The 16119-nt window shown below is 46.5% G+C and overlaps 1 protein-coding gene across 1 annotated transcript in view; it reads left to right on the forward strand.

Moving 5' to 3' along the window:
* Window positions 1–16119, forward strand: part of LOC139392496 (zinc finger DHHC-type palmitoyltransferase 17) — a 44965-nt gene that overhangs the window by 16757 nt on the left and 12089 nt on the right. Inside the window, exons 6-10 of the mRNA XM_071140493.1 lie at window positions 673–737; window positions 1992–2154; window positions 5014–5139; window positions 6385–6527; window positions 8255–8355. Of these exons, the coding sequence (XP_070996594.1) occupies window positions 673–737; window positions 1992–2154; window positions 5014–5139; window positions 6385–6527; window positions 8255–8355 (598 nt within the window). The remainder of the gene's footprint in view (window positions 1–672; window positions 738–1991; window positions 2155–5013; window positions 5140–6384; window positions 6528–8254; window positions 8356–16119) is intronic.

Here is a 16119-nt window from a genome sequence, read left to right on the forward strand (position 1 = left end):
ACCAGAGGGTGTTGTTTCATTAGTTTCCCACCACCAGGAGGCGTTGTTTCATTAGTTTCCCACCACCTGGGGGGCGTTGTTTCATTAGTTTCCCACCACCTGGAGGCGTTGTTTCATTAGTTTCCCACCACCTGGAGGCGTTGTTTCATTAGTTTCCCACCACCTGGAGGCGTTGTTTCATTAGTTTCCCACCACCAGGGGGTGTTGTTTCATTAGTTTCCCGCCACCAGGGGGCGTTGTTTCATTAGTTTCCCACCACCAGGGGGCGTTGTTTCGTTAGTTTCCCACCACCAGAGGGTGTTGTTTCGTTAGTTTCCCACCACCAGGGGACGTTGTTTCGTTAGTTTTCCACCACCAGGGGGCGTTGTTTCGTTAGTTTTCCACCACCAGAGGGTGTTGTTTCATTAGTTTCCCACCACCAGAGGGTGTTGTTTCATTAGTTTCCCACCACCTGGGGGGTGTTGTTTCATTAGTTTCCCACCACCAGGGGACGTTGTTTCCTTAGTTTTCAAAACCTGCATTCCACATTGTCAGCCCTGCCAGGTTTTTCCTGGAACTGTTCAGTAGCATCTTCAAAGAAGTTCAAACATCTTCAAAGAAGCACAGTGTCGGTCTTCTCTGTGTTTATTGGGGGTTTGTGACCATGTGCTCTTTCTCCCTCTCCTCCTATAGGATGTGGACATGATGGATCAGAATGGAATGACTCCCTTGATGTGGGCAGCTTACAGGACACACAGGTGTGTGTGTGTGTGTGTGTGTGTGTGTGTGTGTGTGTGTGTGTGTGTGTGTGTGTGTGTGTGTGTGTGTGTGTGTGTGTGTGTGTGTGTCATGCGTTGACCCATATCCTACTTACATCCTAGCATTTCCCCATCTAGCCATAATACACCAAGTTAATTTAAACTCACAAAGCGGTCACACAAACGGAAATCCAAGCCCATTTAGAAATGGAATGCCCATCTAGATACGCAACATTTAGAAATGGAATGCCCATCTAGATACGCAACGTTTAGAGATGGAATGCCCATCTAGATACGCAACGTTTAGAGATGGAATGCCCATCTAGATACGCAACATTTATAAATGGAATGCCCATCTAGATACGCAACGTTTAGAAATAGAATGCCCATCTAGATACGCAACGTTTAGAAATGGAATGCCCACATAGATACGCAGCGTTTAGAAATGGAATGCCCACCTAGATACGCAACGTTTAGAAATGGAATGCCCACCTAGATATGCAACGTTTAGAAATGGAATGCCCACCTAGATACGCAACATTTAGAAATGGAATGCCCAACTAGATACGCAACATTTAGAAATGGAATGCCCAACTAGATACGCAACATTTAGAAATGGAATGCCCAACTAGATACGCAACATTTAGAAATGGAATGCCCACCTAGATACGCAACATTTAGAAATGGAATGCCCACCTAGATACGCAACATTTAGAAATGGAATGCCCACCTAGATACGCAACATTTAGAAATGGAATGCCCATCTAGATAATGCTCAACATTTAGACATGGAATGCCCATCTAGATACCCAACATTTAGAAATGGAATGCCCATCTAGATACCCAACGTTTAGAAATGGAATGCCCATCTAGATACCCAACATTTAGAAATGGAATGCCCATCTAGATACTCAACATTTAGAAATGGAATGCCCATCTAGATACCCAACATTTAGAAATGGAATGCCCATCTAGAAACTCAACATTTAGAAATGGAATGCCCATCTAGATACCCAACATTTAGAAATGGAATGCCCATCTAGATACTCAACATTTAGAAATGGAATGCCCATCTAGATACCCAACATTTAGACATGGATAATAGACAGATAAGAGACTGATACTAAAAGCACAAAGAAGAATGTGTAGTGGGCTAATATTTAAATAGCCACTAAACTTCACCTGTGTCGGTAATTCATAAATAGACCATAAAGGCTTTGCACTTGAACTTTGAACTTTGTCCCGTCCTAACAGCGTGGACCCCACCCGGCTACTGCTGACCTTCAACGTGTCGGTCAACCTGGGTGACAAGTACCACAAAAACACGGCTCTGCACTGGGCCGTGCTGGCCGGCAACACTACAGTCATCACCCTGCTGCTGGACTCCAACTCCAATGTGGACGCACAGAACATCAAGGTGAGGCGGCTGTGCAGCTGATCTTGGGACAGCTTTGTATCTCCCCCCTAATTGTTAAGTTTAGGATTGAGGGAGGTGAAGCTGATCCTAGATCTGTACCTACTGGGAAATGTCACTCCAGACCCAGGGTATGTTATTGAAGGCCCAAATGTCTCCTACTAACCTCTGACCTGTATCATCACATGCTTGTATCTGGTTAGCCTTTTAATAGCTGTCCCGTATCTGGTTAGCCTTTTAATAGCTGTCCTGTATCTGGTTAGCCTTTTAATAGCTGTCCTGTATCTGGTTAGCCTCCTGTATCTGGTTAGCCTTTTAATAGCTGTCCTGTATCTGGTTAGCCTTTTAATAGCTGTCCTGTATCTGGTTAGCCTTTTATAGCTGTCCTGTATCTGGTTAGCCTTTTAATAGCTGTCCTGTATCTGGTTAGCCTTTTAATAGCTGTCCTGTATCTGGTTAGCCTTTTAATAGCTGTCCTGTATCTGGTTAGCCTTTTATAGTTGTCCTTTTAATAGCTGTCCTGTATCTGGTTACCTTTTAATAGCTGTCCTGTATCTGGTTATTTTAATAGCTGTCCTGTTAGCCTTTTAATAGCTGTCCTGTATCTGGTTAGCCTTTTAATAGCTGTCCTGTATCTGGTTAGCCTTTTAATAGCTGTCCTGTATCTGGTTAGCCTTTTAATAGCTGTCCTGTATCTGGTTAGCCTTTTATAGTTGTCCTGTATCTGGTTAGCCTTTTAATAGCTGTCCTGTATCTGGTTAGCCTGTCCTGTATCTGGTTAGCCTTTTAATAGCTGTCCTGTATCTGGTTAGCCTTTTAATAGCTGTCCTGTATCTGGTTAGCCTTTTAATAGCTGTCCTGTATCTGGTTAGCCTTTTAATAGCTGTCCTGTATCTGGTTAGCCTTTTAATAGCTGTCCTGTATCTGGTTAGCCTTTTATAGCTGTCCTGTATCTGGTTAGCCTTTTAATAGCTGTCCTGTATCTGGTTAGCCTTTTAATAGCTGTCCTGTATCTGGTTAGCCTTTTAATAGCTGTCCTGTATCTGGTTAGCCTTTTAATAGCTGTCCTGTATCTGGTTAGCCTTTTATAGCTGTCCTGTATCTGGTTAGCCTTTTAATAGCTGTCCTGTATCTGGTTAGCCTTTTAATAGCTGTCCTGTATCTGGTTAGCCTTTTAATAGCTGTCCTGTATCTGGTTAGCCTTTTAATAGCTGTCCTGTATCTGGTTAGCCTTTTAATAGCTGTCCTGACATAACTTGAAAGGTGGAGCATTATTATCCAGTGTGGCCAATTAGAATACCCAGAACACCACCAGTGTTTAGTGTCCATATGGTCTTTCTCCTATCCTACTGTGGTCCATTTCTCTCCTATATGTTTAGTGTCCTCCTGTGGTCTTTCTCCTACTGTTTAGTGTCCATCCTATGGTCTTTCTCCTATCCTACTGTTTAGTGTCCATCCTGTGGTCTTTCTCCTATCCTACTGTTTAGTGTCCATCCTTTCTCCTATCCTACTGTTTAGTGTCCATCCTTTCTCCTATCCTACTGTTTAGTGTCCATCCTTCTCTCCTATCCTACTGTTTAGTGTCCATCCTTTCTCCTATCCTACTGTTTTGTGTCCATCCTTTCTCCTATCCTACTGTTTAGTGTCCATCCTATGGTATTTCTCCTATCCTACTGTTTAGTGTCCATCCTTTCTCCTATCCTACTGTTTAGTGTCCATCCAATGGTATTTCTCCTATCCTACTGTTTTGTGTCCATCCTTTCTCCTATCCTACTGTTTTGTGTCCATCCTTTCTCCTATCCTACTGTTTAGTGTCCATCCTATGGTATTTCTCCTATCCTACTGTTTAGTGTCCATCCTTTCTCCTATCCTACTGTTTTGTGTCCATCCTTTCTCCTATCCTTGTTTTGTGTCTCCTATCCTACTGTTTAGTGTCCATCCTATGGTATTTCTCCTATCCTACTGTTTAGTGTCCATCCTTTCTCCTATCCTACTGTTTAGTGTCCATCCTGTGGTCTTTCTCCTATCCTACTGTTTAGTGTCCATCCTTTCTCCTATCCTACTGTTTAGTGTCCATACTTTCTCCTATCCTACTGTTTAGTGTCCATCCTATGGTCTTTCTCCTATCCTACTGTTTAGTGTCCATCCTATGGTATTTCTCCTATCCTACTGTTTAGTGTCCATCCTTTCTCCTATCCTACTGTTTTGTGTCCATCCTTTTTCTCCTATCCTACTGTTTAGTGTCCATCATACTGTTTTGTGTCCATCCTTTCTCCTATCCTACTGTTTAGTGTCCATCCTTTCTCCTATCCTACTGTTTGTCCATCCTTTCTCCTATCCTACTGTGTCCATCCTTTCTCCTATCCTACTGTTTAGTGTCCATCCTATGGTATTTCTCCTATCCTACTGTTTTGTGTCCATCCTTTCTCCTATCCTACTGTTTAGTGTCCATACTTTCTCCTATCCTACTGTTTAGTGTCCATCCTGTGGTCTTTCTCCTATCCTACTGTTTAGTGTCCATCCTTTCTCCTATCCTACTGTTTAGTGTCCATCCTTTCTCCTATCCTACTGTTTTGTGTCCATCCTTTCTCCTATCCTACTGTTTAGTGTCCATCCTTTCTCCTATCCTACTGTTTAGTGTCCATACTTTCTCCTATCCTACTGTTTAGTGTCCATCCTGTGGTCTTTCTCCTATCCTACTGTTTAGTGTCCATCCTTTGTTCCTGTGTCCTCAGCTGTCCTATGATCTGGTACTACCTAGCTGTCTGAATTAGGCGCTCTCTGTGTTGGATTGTTACCGTGGTGATTAGCTGGTTTGTTACCGTGGTGATCCTCTGGCTGTATTCCTCTGTATTCCTCCAGGGTGAGACGCCGCTGGACCTGGCCAAGCAGAGGAAAAACGTCTGGATGGTCAACCATTTACAGGAGGCTCGGCAGGCCAAGGGTTACGACAGTCCTGGCTACCTGAAGAAGCTGAAGATGGACAAGGTAGAGACCAGGGAGAAGACTGAGTGGACATACACAAGCATGCAGGCTCACACACTCACTCAGACACACATACACTTATTTGTGTAAGCATGCAAGGCTATGTGTAACACCACCATTGTCCCTCTGTCTCTAAAAAGCCTTCCGCCACCTGTCTTTCCAGCCAGCAATCCCAGACCCTAAAAAGAGCACCTTCAGGCCTAGTTTCTGCCCTGTTGTTGACGTGAGACAGACAGACCAAAGCTAACACTCTATTCAGACCTTCCCTGGCCTCTGTCTTGAAGTAATTGCCCATCCAAGGTAGTGATTTCTTGGAGTCTGAGGAATCGAGCAGTTTTTCTGTACGAACAGACATGAGGATTGTGTCAAGACCCTAATCATGGCGGAATGAGAATTTGCCCCTAGATGGTGATCTTGGGTCAGATCAGCATTTTCTCCACTAATAGTTAAGGTTGGGTTTGGGGGAATGGAAGCTGATCCTAGATCTGTACTTCACCCCAGAGCCCTAATCAGTCTCTCCAAGTCAAGTGATCTAACCACCCCTGCTCGTTGGGACAGGAGGAGCACAAAGCACCAATTAGTTATGCTTGTATCTTGTGTTTTTCAAAGTTTTGCTTCTTGACTTTGCATTTCTGTTGTCTTTCAAATTCATACGCTGTCGCACTGGATGGTATAGGTTGTCAAGGTACATCTTTAGATAGCACTCCATAGGGAGGCCCCATTAGCTACTGTCACGCTCTGACACTAGTCACCCAGCCACGCTCTGACACTAGTCACCCAGCCACGCTCTGACACTAGTCACCCAGCCACGCTCTGACACTAGTCACCCAGCCACGCTCTGACACTAGTCACCCAGCCACGCTCTGACACTAGTCACCCAGCCACGCTCTGACACTAGTCACCCAGCCACGCTCTGACACTAGTCACCCAGCCACGCTCTGACACTAGTCACCCAGCCACGCTCTGACACTAGTCACCCAGCCACGCTCTGACACTAGTCACCCAGCCACGCTCTGACACTAGTCACCCAGCCACGCTCTGACACTAGTCACCCAGCCACTCTATGACACTAGTCACCTGTTGTATCACCTGTTGTACTCGGCACGTGTCAAATGAAATGTGATTTAATTTGACACTATTGTTTATGTAATATGGTTACACAGTCTACAGTGCATCGCTGCCTTCCTGTTTGACCTCTCCTCCTCTTCCTCTCATCCTTCCCTCCCTCTATCTCTGGTCCTCTCCCAGGAGTTCAGACAGAAGATCATGTTGGGGACCCCCTTCCTGGTGATCTGGCTGGTGGGCTTCATCGCTGACCTGGACATCGACTCCTGGCTCCTCAAGGGCCTCATGTACTGTGGCGTGTGGGTCACTGTGCAGTTCCTCTCCAAGTACGTCACACACACACGCATTTCAGCAGGTTTGGGCTGGGTTTATTTCTCTGTAAACCTGAGACATACCAACAGGTTAGGGCTGGGTTTATTTCTCTGTAAACCTGAGACATCCCAGCAGGTTAGGGCTGGGTTTATTTCTCTGTAAACCTGAGACATCCCAGCAGGTTAGGGCTGGGTTTATTTCTCTGTAAACCTGAAACATCCCAACAGGTTAGGGCTGGGTTTATTTCTCTGTAAACCTGAGACATCCCAACAGGTTAGGGCTGGGTTTATTTCTCTGTAAACCTGAGACATCCCAGCAGGTTAGGGCTGGGTTTATTTCTCTGTAAACCTGAGACATCCCAACAGGTTAGGGCTGGGTTTATTTCTCTGTAAACCTGAGACATCCCAGCAGGTTAGGGCTGGGTTTATTTCTCTGTAAACCTGAGACATCCCAGCAGGTTAGGGCTGGGTTTATTTCTCTGTAAACCTGAGACATCCCAGCAGGTTAGGGCTGGGTTTATTTATCTGTAAACCTGAGACATCCCAACAGGTTAGGGCTGGGTTTATTTCTCTGTAAACTTGAGACATCCCAACAGGTTATGGCTGGGTTTATTTCTCTCTAAACCTGAGACATCCCAGCAGGTTAGGGCTGGGTTTATTTCTCTGTAAACTTGAGACATCCCAACAGGTTATGGCTGGGTTTATTTCTCTCTAAACCTGAGACATCCCAACAGGTTAGGGCTGGGTTTATTTATCTGTAAACCTGAGACATACCAACAGGTTAGGGCTGGGTTTATTTCTCTGTAAACCTGAGACATCCCAACAGGTTAGGGCTGGGTTTATTTTTCTGTAAACCTGAGACATCCCAGCAGGTTAGGGCTGGGTTTATTTCTCTGTAAACCTGAGACATCCCAGCAGGTTAGGGCTGGGTTTATTTCTCTGTAAACCTGAGAAATCCCAGCAGGTTAGGGCTGGGTTTATTTCTCTGTAAACCTGAGACATCAAAGCAGGTTAGGGCTGGGTTTATTTCTCTGTAAACCTGAGACATACCAACAGGTTAGGGCTGGGTTTATTTCTCTGTAAACCTGAGACATCCCAGCAGGTTAGGGCTGGGTTTATTTCTCTCTAAACCTGAGACATCCCAGCAGGTTAGGGCTGGGTTTATTTCTCTGTAAACCTGAGACATCCCAACAGGATGGGCTGGGTTTATTTCTCTGTAAACCTGAGACATCCCAGCAGGTTAGGGCTGGGTTTATTTCTCTGTAAACCTGAGACATCCCAGCAGGTTAGGGCTGGGTTTATTTCTCTGTAAACCTGAGACATCCCAGCAGGTTAGGGCTGGGTTTATTTCTCTGTAAACCTGAGACATACCAGCAGGTTAGGGCTGGGTTTATTTCTCTGTAAACCTGAGACATCCCAACAGGTTAGGGCTGGGTTTATTTCTCTGTAAACCTGAGACATCCCAACAGGTTAGGGCTGGGTTTATTTCTCTGTAAACCTGAGACATCCCAGCAGGTTAGGGCTGGGTTTATTTATCTGTAAACCTGAGACATCCCAGCAGGTTAGGGCTGGGTTTATTTATCTGTAAACCTGAGACATCCCAGCAGGTTAGGGCTGGGTTTATTTCTCTATCTGGTTGACTTTGAAATGCAGCTCTAAGGGTTTTGTGGACTGTGAGATGTGATGTTGTTTACTGCTGAGTTCTAACAGTGATTGCCCCTCCATCCCTCCCTCCTCCTCAGGTCTTTCTTTGACCACTCCATGCACAGCGCCCTGCCCCTGGGAATCTACCTGGCAACCAAGTTCTGGATGTACGTGACCTGGTTCTACTGGTTCTGGATTGATATCCTTTACAATAAGAGTCTCCTGGTTTCCTCTGCCTTTTCTCATTCCAACCATGATACATCAGTGAGCTGCTGTGCTGTACAAGGGCCTTTCGTTCACAGCGCCACCTGGCAAGACAGCTGTGTGTGTCAATATTCACCTCCTAACAATCAATTCTTTCATCAGGGAGGGAGGTGGCTTCTGGGAATTGATGGGTTTTGACTGAGAGCAAAAGTGTATGAATATCTCCCCTGTGGCTATTGGTCGATTAGAGTGTCAGTCAAACTGCAGCCTATTCCAAACAGACAGATGGGCTATCCCTTCTTCCATCTGGAACCCCTCTGGTCATGATTACCCACAGTGCACTGGAGTGTGAGGTCAGCTAAAGAGCATTGGCCTGCCTCTCAGACTACAGTGCAGAGAGCATCATATCACCCTCAAGGGCTCTTTACTGTTGTGTACAACTTCTGGCCAACAAGACAATGCAAATGTTTCATTTGGAGGCAGACTCATTATTTCTATATGCTAAACACCATTGCATTTGTGTCACAGTTGACATCAGAGGCACTTGTGATGCAACCATACTGGTTGTTTGGAGTTTGTTGATTATGACAAGAGGCCGGACAATTTCTGTGGTAACTTGGATCAAAAAGTCATATAATGCCCCCCCCCCTCCCTCGGATCCTTTTCAGAGGCTTGTGAAGTAACATTGCAGTCTAATTTCTCAGACAAGACACTATCTCCTCTAGATCTATTCCCATATAGTTCACTTCCCCTGCAAACTGCACTGATTCTCTCACGGACGGTGAAGAGGTGAGGGAAACTGTTGTCCTAGGTGCTCTGGGGTGCTGAAGTTTCAAGCCTCCTGTATAAAGCTGGGCTCGCTCTTTTCCATATGAATAGTCCCCTGTCCAGATAAGAGGTTGTATCACTGAACTCGGTGTGCTTTCAGCTCTGTGTGGAGACAGTCTTTAATGAATACTGAGTGTTAAGATGTGCACAACACTGTTGAGGGTGCAGCACAGCTGACTGAGTCAGACCCGATGAAGCGACTTGTGGGATCAATGTGTTTCTGTAGCTCCAAGATGGCTCCTCCAGTCGCTTTTTGGTCATGGAAAATTCCCTTACCGGGTCTGAAACTGCTGAATGCCCCATTTAAAGTCAGGAGGGTTGGTCTCTTATCCGCCTCATTTGACTGCTGATGGGAGAGGAGTGTTTCTTCAGTCCATTTCATCTGCATGATGTTGCTTGTTTCCTTGGATCTGCTGCTCTGCTCCCCGTCTACCTCTCTGTCAATCCCTTGTAACCTCTCCTGCTTTTTCAACAGGGGCTGTCTTGTTACCAGTTTCCCTCTGGTTACAATTGTTTGTCTTTCATGGGAACATTGATCTGGGAGAGTTCACATAAGCCACCACTATGAGTGTAAGTGAAATTCACACCTATACACAGGTCTCTTGTGTGATGCAGCTTTGAGATTTAATAGTCAGGCAGGTTTTTCCAGTCTCACCTCTTGCCCAACAGCCAATCAGCCCATTGAGATGTCCTCTTCAATGCCTCTTATCTCTTTGTTGAAAGGCTGTTCTATCCAAAGAATATCTACGTCCACGTAGTCACTGTTAACAGTAGCCTGTACCTCATCATGTAGTGTGAACTGGCAGCTCAGAACAGTAGACGGCTACAGCAAGGGATGACTGGATTCCTAAATGGAGTAGGGTGAAGTTGACGCTAGACGCTGATCTTGGGTCAGTTTAGCATTTTCCCCACTAATGGTTAAGATTGGGGGAGGGAAGCTGATCCTACCTCATCTGTCCCTAAGGCAAACTACACCCCAGAGCATTCACAAACTCAAGCAGTCCCTCCTCACTCCAGTCCAACTGTGCCTCTTTGGGAAGTGGTGTTATGTAACTGAGGTGGTAACCTTGCCTGAGACCTGAAGACTCGCGTTAGCTCTGAGTTAATGCCTTGGCTGTAGCTCAGCGGGCTAGCACAGTCTTGGCTCGCGCAGTAGACCGAGGTCCGTACCCAGTTGGTCACATGTAGTCTCAATGTCTGATTGTTGTGATCTGGGTTGAATCTGATACAGCTGCGGTTGTATGGTAGTTTTGTGGTGGTTGTGGTGCGGTGGTGGTTGTACGGTAGTTTTGTGGTGGTTGTGGTGCGGTGGTGGTTGTGGTGCGGTGCTGGTTGTGGTGCGGTGGTGGTTGTGGTGCGGTGGTGGTTGTACGGTAGTTTTGTGGTGGTTGTGGTGCGGTGGTGGTTGTACGGTAGTTTTGTGGTGGTTGTGGTGCGGTGGTGGTTGTACGGTAGTTTTGTGTTGGTTGTGGTGCGGTGGTGGTTGTGGTGCGGTGGTGGTTGTACGGTAGTTTTGTGTTGGTTGTGGTGCGGTGGTGGTTGTGGTGCGGTGGTGGTTGTACGGTAGTTTTGTGTTGGTTGTGGTGCGGTGGTGGTTGTGGTGCGGTGGTGGTTGTACGGTAGTTTTGTGGTGGTTGTGGTGCGGTGGTGGTTGTGGTGCGGTGGTGGTTGTACGGTAGTTTTGTGGTGGTTGTGGTGCGGTGGTGGTTGTGGTGCGGTGGTGGTTGTACGGTAGTTTTGTGTTGGTTGTGGTGCGGTGGTGGTTGTGGTGCGGTGGTGGTTGTACGGTAGTTTTGTGGTGGTTGTGGTGCGGTGGTGGTTGTACGGTAGTTTTGTGGTGGTTGTGGTCCGGTGGTGGTTGTGGTGCGGTGGTGGTTGTGGTGCGGTGGTGGTTGTGGTGCGGTGGTGGTTGTACGGTAGTTTTGTGGTGCGGTGGTGGTTGTGGTGCGGTGGTGGTTGTACGGTAGTTTTGTGTTGGTTGTGGTGCGGTGATGGTACGGTAGTTTTGTGTTGGTTGTGGTGCGGTGGTGGTTGTGGTGCGGTGGTGGTTGTACGGTAGTTTTGTGTTGGTTGTGGTGCGGTGATGGTACGGTAGTTTTGTGGTGGTTGTGGTGCAGTGGTGGTTGTGGTGCGGTGGTGGTTGTACGGTAGTTTTGTGTTGGTTGTGGTGCGGTGGTGGTTGTGGTGCGGTGGTGGTTGTACGGTAGTTTTGTGTTGGTTGTGGTGCGGTGGTGGTTGTACGGTAGTTTTGTGGTGGTTGTGGTGCGGTGGTGGTTGTACGGTAGTTTTGTGTTGGTTGTGGTGCGGTGGTGGTTGTGGTGCGGTGGTGGTGGTGGTTGTGGTGCGGTGGTGGTTGTACGGTAGTTTTGTGTTGGTTGTGGTGCGGTGGTGGTTGTACGGTAGTTTTGTGGTGGTTGTGGTGCGGTGGTGGTTGTACGGTAGTTTTGTGGTGGTTGTGGTGCGGTGGTGGTTGTACGGTAGTTTTGTGTTGGTTGTGGTGCGGTGGTGGTTGTACGGTAGTTTTGTGGTGGTTGTGGTGCGGTGGTGGTTGTACGGTAGTTTTGTGGTGGTTGTGGTGCGGTGGTGGTTGTGGTGCGGTGGTGGTTGTGGTGCGGTGGTGGTTGTACGGTAGTTTTGTGTTGGTTGTGGTGCGGTGGTGGTTGTACGGTAGTTTTGTGGTGGTTGTGGTGCGGTGGTGGTTGTACGGTAGTTTTGTGGTGGTTGTGGTGCGGTGGTGGTTGTACGGTAGTTTTGTGGTGGTTGTGGTGCGGTGGTGGTTGTACGGTAGTTTTGTGTTGGTTGTGGTGCAGTGATGGTACGGTAGTTTTGGGGTGGTTGTGCGGTGGTGGTTTGTGGTTGTTGTGAGGCAGTCATGCGACGTCTCTGCAATAGTAATCAGTGGAGGCGGCTTGGCCTTTGTCTAGGCTTTGTGTCTGCATTGACGTCCAGGTGTGGGCTTGGTATCTCTGACTCTGTCTCCTCCTGGTTTTCAGTCTGCTACTACAGACTGGTTATCCTTTAAAACAAGATCAAGTGTCGTTGGTGGAGCCCCAACCGGTTGTCTTTTCAGCCCCAGCACACATCTTCTACATGGGACTCAAAGGAGAGTCTTTTCAGCCCCAGCACACATCTTCTACATGGGACTCAAAGGAGAAAAGCTTTTCTCCTTAAAGTAGTTACAAGTACTGGGTCACCACAGTTTTATTGTTACTGAAATAGTAGGAGACTGGGGGAGGAGGAGAGAGTAGAAGTCTATTAGTAGGAGACTGGAGGAGGAGGAGGAGAGAGTAGAAGTCTATTAGTAGGAGACTGGAGGAGGAGGAGGAGAGAGTAGAAGTCTATTAGTAGGAGACTGGAGGAGGAGGAGAGAGTAGAAGTCTATTAGTAGGAGACTGGGGGAGGAGGAGAGAGTAGAAGTCTATTAGTAGGAGACTGGAGGAGGAGGAGAGAGTAGAAGTCTTAGTAGGAGACTGGGGGAGGAGGAGAGAGTAGAAGTCTTAGTAGGAGACTGGGGGAGGAGGAGAGAGTAGAAGTCTATTAGTAGGAGACTGGGGGAGGAGGAGAGAGTAGAAGTCTATTAGTAGGAGACTGGAGGAGGAGGAGAGAGTAGAATTATATTAGTAGGAGACTGGAGGAGGAGAGAGTAGAAGTCTATTAGTAGGAGACTGGGGGAGGAGGAGAGAGTAGAAGTCTATTAGTAGGAGACTGGGGGAGGAGGAGGAGAGAGTAGAAGTCTATTAGTAGGAGACTGGAGGAGGAGGAGGAGAGAGTAGAAGTCTATTAGTAGGAGACTGGAGGAGGAGGAGAGAGTAGAAGTCTATTAGTAGGAGACTGGAGGAGGAGGAGAGAGTAGAAGTCTATTAGTAGGAGACTGGAGGAGGAGGAGGAGAGAGTAGAAGTCTATTAGTAGGAGACTGGAGGAGGAGGAGGAGAGAGTAGAAGTCTATTAGTAGGAGACTGGAGGAGGAGGAGAGAGTAGAAGTCTATTAGTAGGAGACTGGAGGAGGAGGAGGAGAGAGTAGAAGTCTATTAGTAGGAGACTGGAGGAGGAGAGAGTAGAAGTCTATTAGTAGGAGACTGGAGGAGGAGGAGGAGGAGGAGAGAGTAGAAGTCTATTAGTAGGAGACTGGAGGAGGAGAGAGTAGAAGTCTATTAGTAGGAGACTGGGGGAGGAGGAGAGAGTAGAAGTCTATTAGTAGGAGACTGGAGGAGGAGGAGAGAGTAGAAGTATATTAGTAGGAGACTGGAGGAGGAGGAGAGAGTAGAAGTATATTAGTAGGAGACTGGAGGAGGAGGAGAGAGTAGAATATTAGTAGGAGACTGGAGGAGGAGGAGAGAGTAGAAGTCTATTAGTAGGAGACTGGAGGAGAGAGTAGAAGTCTATTAGTAGGAGACTGGAGGAGGAGGAGAGAGTAGAAGTCTATTAGTAGGAGACTAGAGGAGGAGGAGGAGGAGAGAGTAGAAGTCTATTAGTAGGAGACTGGGGGAGGAGGAGAGAGTAGAAGTCTATTAGTAGGAGACTGGAGGAGGAGGAGAGAGTAGAAGTCTATTAGTAGGAGACTGGGGGAGGAGGAGAGAGTAGAAGTCTATTAGTAGGAGACTGGAGGAGGAGGAGAGAGTAGAAGTCTATTAGTAGGAGACTGGAGGAGGAGGAGAGAGTAGAAGTTATTAGTATGAGACTGGAGGAGGAAAGAGTAGAAGTCTATAAGTAGGAGATTAGAGGAGGAGGAGAGAGTAGAAGTTATTAGTAGGAGACTGGAGGAGGAGGAGATAGTATAAGTCTATTAGTTTGTGACTGAGCTGGTCCTGTGATGTGTTCTTTTAGGAGGACATTCAGTCTTCAGCCAGACAATGATGACGTTCAGTGACACCCTGACTACCCCACCCTACACCACACTGTAAAGAGGTGTAGGGGGTAGTTGCCCCGAGATGCTGATCTCGAGTCAGTTTTGAAATGTCCATAGTAATGGTTAAGGTTAGGATTGTGGGAGGGACAGCTGATCCTAGATCTGTACCTAGGAGAAATGTCACCCCGGACACTGTCAACACCATTAGTCTCCTTAAATCAGCATGCTTGATAAATTCTTGGCATGACCCTTTTGTTTGGCCCATCTTGTGTTACACCTCTTCTCCTAAGCCATTCCAAAGACTAATAGCTGCTACGGGGAGGGCGTACACAACAAGGCCTCAAGGGAAACATTGAAGCGTCGTCCATATGAGAATCTCCATCGATCACTGTAAGAATTACCGGCTCCGTGCCGACAGTATCACGGCCCATTGATTTAGTGAGGCGATAAGGACTTCCATGCACGAATCCCTAGTGTCACCTTGTTCCCTTTGTAGTGCACTACTTTATATGGAAATTCACTATGTTCCTCTACACTATATGGGGATTAATAGCGTTCCATTTGGGATACAGCCCCACAGTTAATTTGAAGTGTTTATCTTATGAAGTAGCTAGATAGACCTACAGAGGAAGAGGTAATTAAAGCGCCCAGACTTCTTTTGGTGATAATTATACAGATTTATGACCTCATTCAGCTTTTAAAGACTGAAAGCACTGTAGAGTATGGCTGAGACCATACTGTAGGGGGAAGTTGCCCCGAGATGCTAATGCCACCCTATGTCCTATGTAGGGCTCCGAGTTTCCTTCCTGGAATCTAGTTGTTTGTCATGCCGTGACTTCACTCCACCCCCACTATAATTGAGGAAATCCTTCTTTACCTTACCAGCCCACAGATGTCCTTGTGTCCCACTAACTCCCCCCCCCCCCCCCCACACACACACACACACACACACACACACACACACACCCAATCACTAGATGGCCATACAGACTTGAAACGGCTCAAGTCAATAATTAATGACTTCAAGCCAACTCCATAATCTAAAGTTTATTTAGTCAGTCAATCAGATATGTTTCTCTCATGTATAGAATCAACATTCTAACTCCACACTGTGGGAGATGTGTTAATGTGTGGTTAAAATGCACAGAGGAATGCCAGTAGACCTTGGGTGTAGGCATTTCCTAAATACCAGAATACATTCTATGCAAATACAATTCTGAAGCTGTAATTCCTAAGGAGGTTTATGGGATTCTTTTCAATTGTAGTTCCTGATTAAATGACTACAGGCCCTGTGAAAAGTAAACTTGGGTTCTAGATACAAGAGATTGTATGGATCAACATTGGCATTTTAGGGTTAAGCCTGACCACTCCCTTTGGTTAGACTCACTCCATTGCGTTTCCTATGCAAATGATGACGCATGTCTGAGGGACTCGGGACTCTGGTTGGGTGAGAGTATGAGTCAAGCTTCCACTGAGCTGCTTTCCTCATAGGCTGGAGTGGGCGGAGGGCGAGTCTTTTTGTGTCCCTAATGGCACCCTATTCCCTTTATAGTGCACTATTTTAGACCAGGGCCCATAGGACTCTGGCCGATGTAGTGCACTACGTAGAAAATAGGGTGCCATTTGGGACACACACTCTGTCTGGATGATGTCACTATGGCTTGTCAGAGCCAGCACAGCCGTCTAGGTCCAATGCAGCTGTTTTTAACTTTGTCAAATAATTTCAAACAATTAAGTACCTTATGTGATTGTTTTTGTTTTTTTTTATGTCAAAAAGAATAGATAGCGTCATAACAAATAGTAATTTCTCAAGCAAGACTATTGTTAGGACTGTCTGGGAGCAGTCTGAGTAGGGAAAACTGAAAACTACCTGTTATTGGCAAAGAGCTGTGGAACTCTTTTTCTTATTGGTCTATTGTCCAAGTTAGCACCTTTTGATGTTACCAGGCAAGCCAAAACGCCATCACGCCAAAGCAGGCTGAAGTTTCAGGCAGTCTTTTCAAACAGCCCTTACACTATAAGGGCATTATCATAATTTTCACAATTTCACAGTATTATTCAACCTCATAGTGTGGAAGTATATA

The sequence above is a fragment of the Oncorhynchus clarkii genome, chromosome 33 (assembly GCF_045791955.1).
Source record: "Oncorhynchus clarkii lewisi isolate Uvic-CL-2024 chromosome 33, UVic_Ocla_1.0, whole genome shotgun sequence".
Taxonomy (NCBI): Eukaryota; Metazoa; Chordata; class Actinopteri; order Salmoniformes; family Salmonidae; genus Oncorhynchus; species Oncorhynchus clarkii.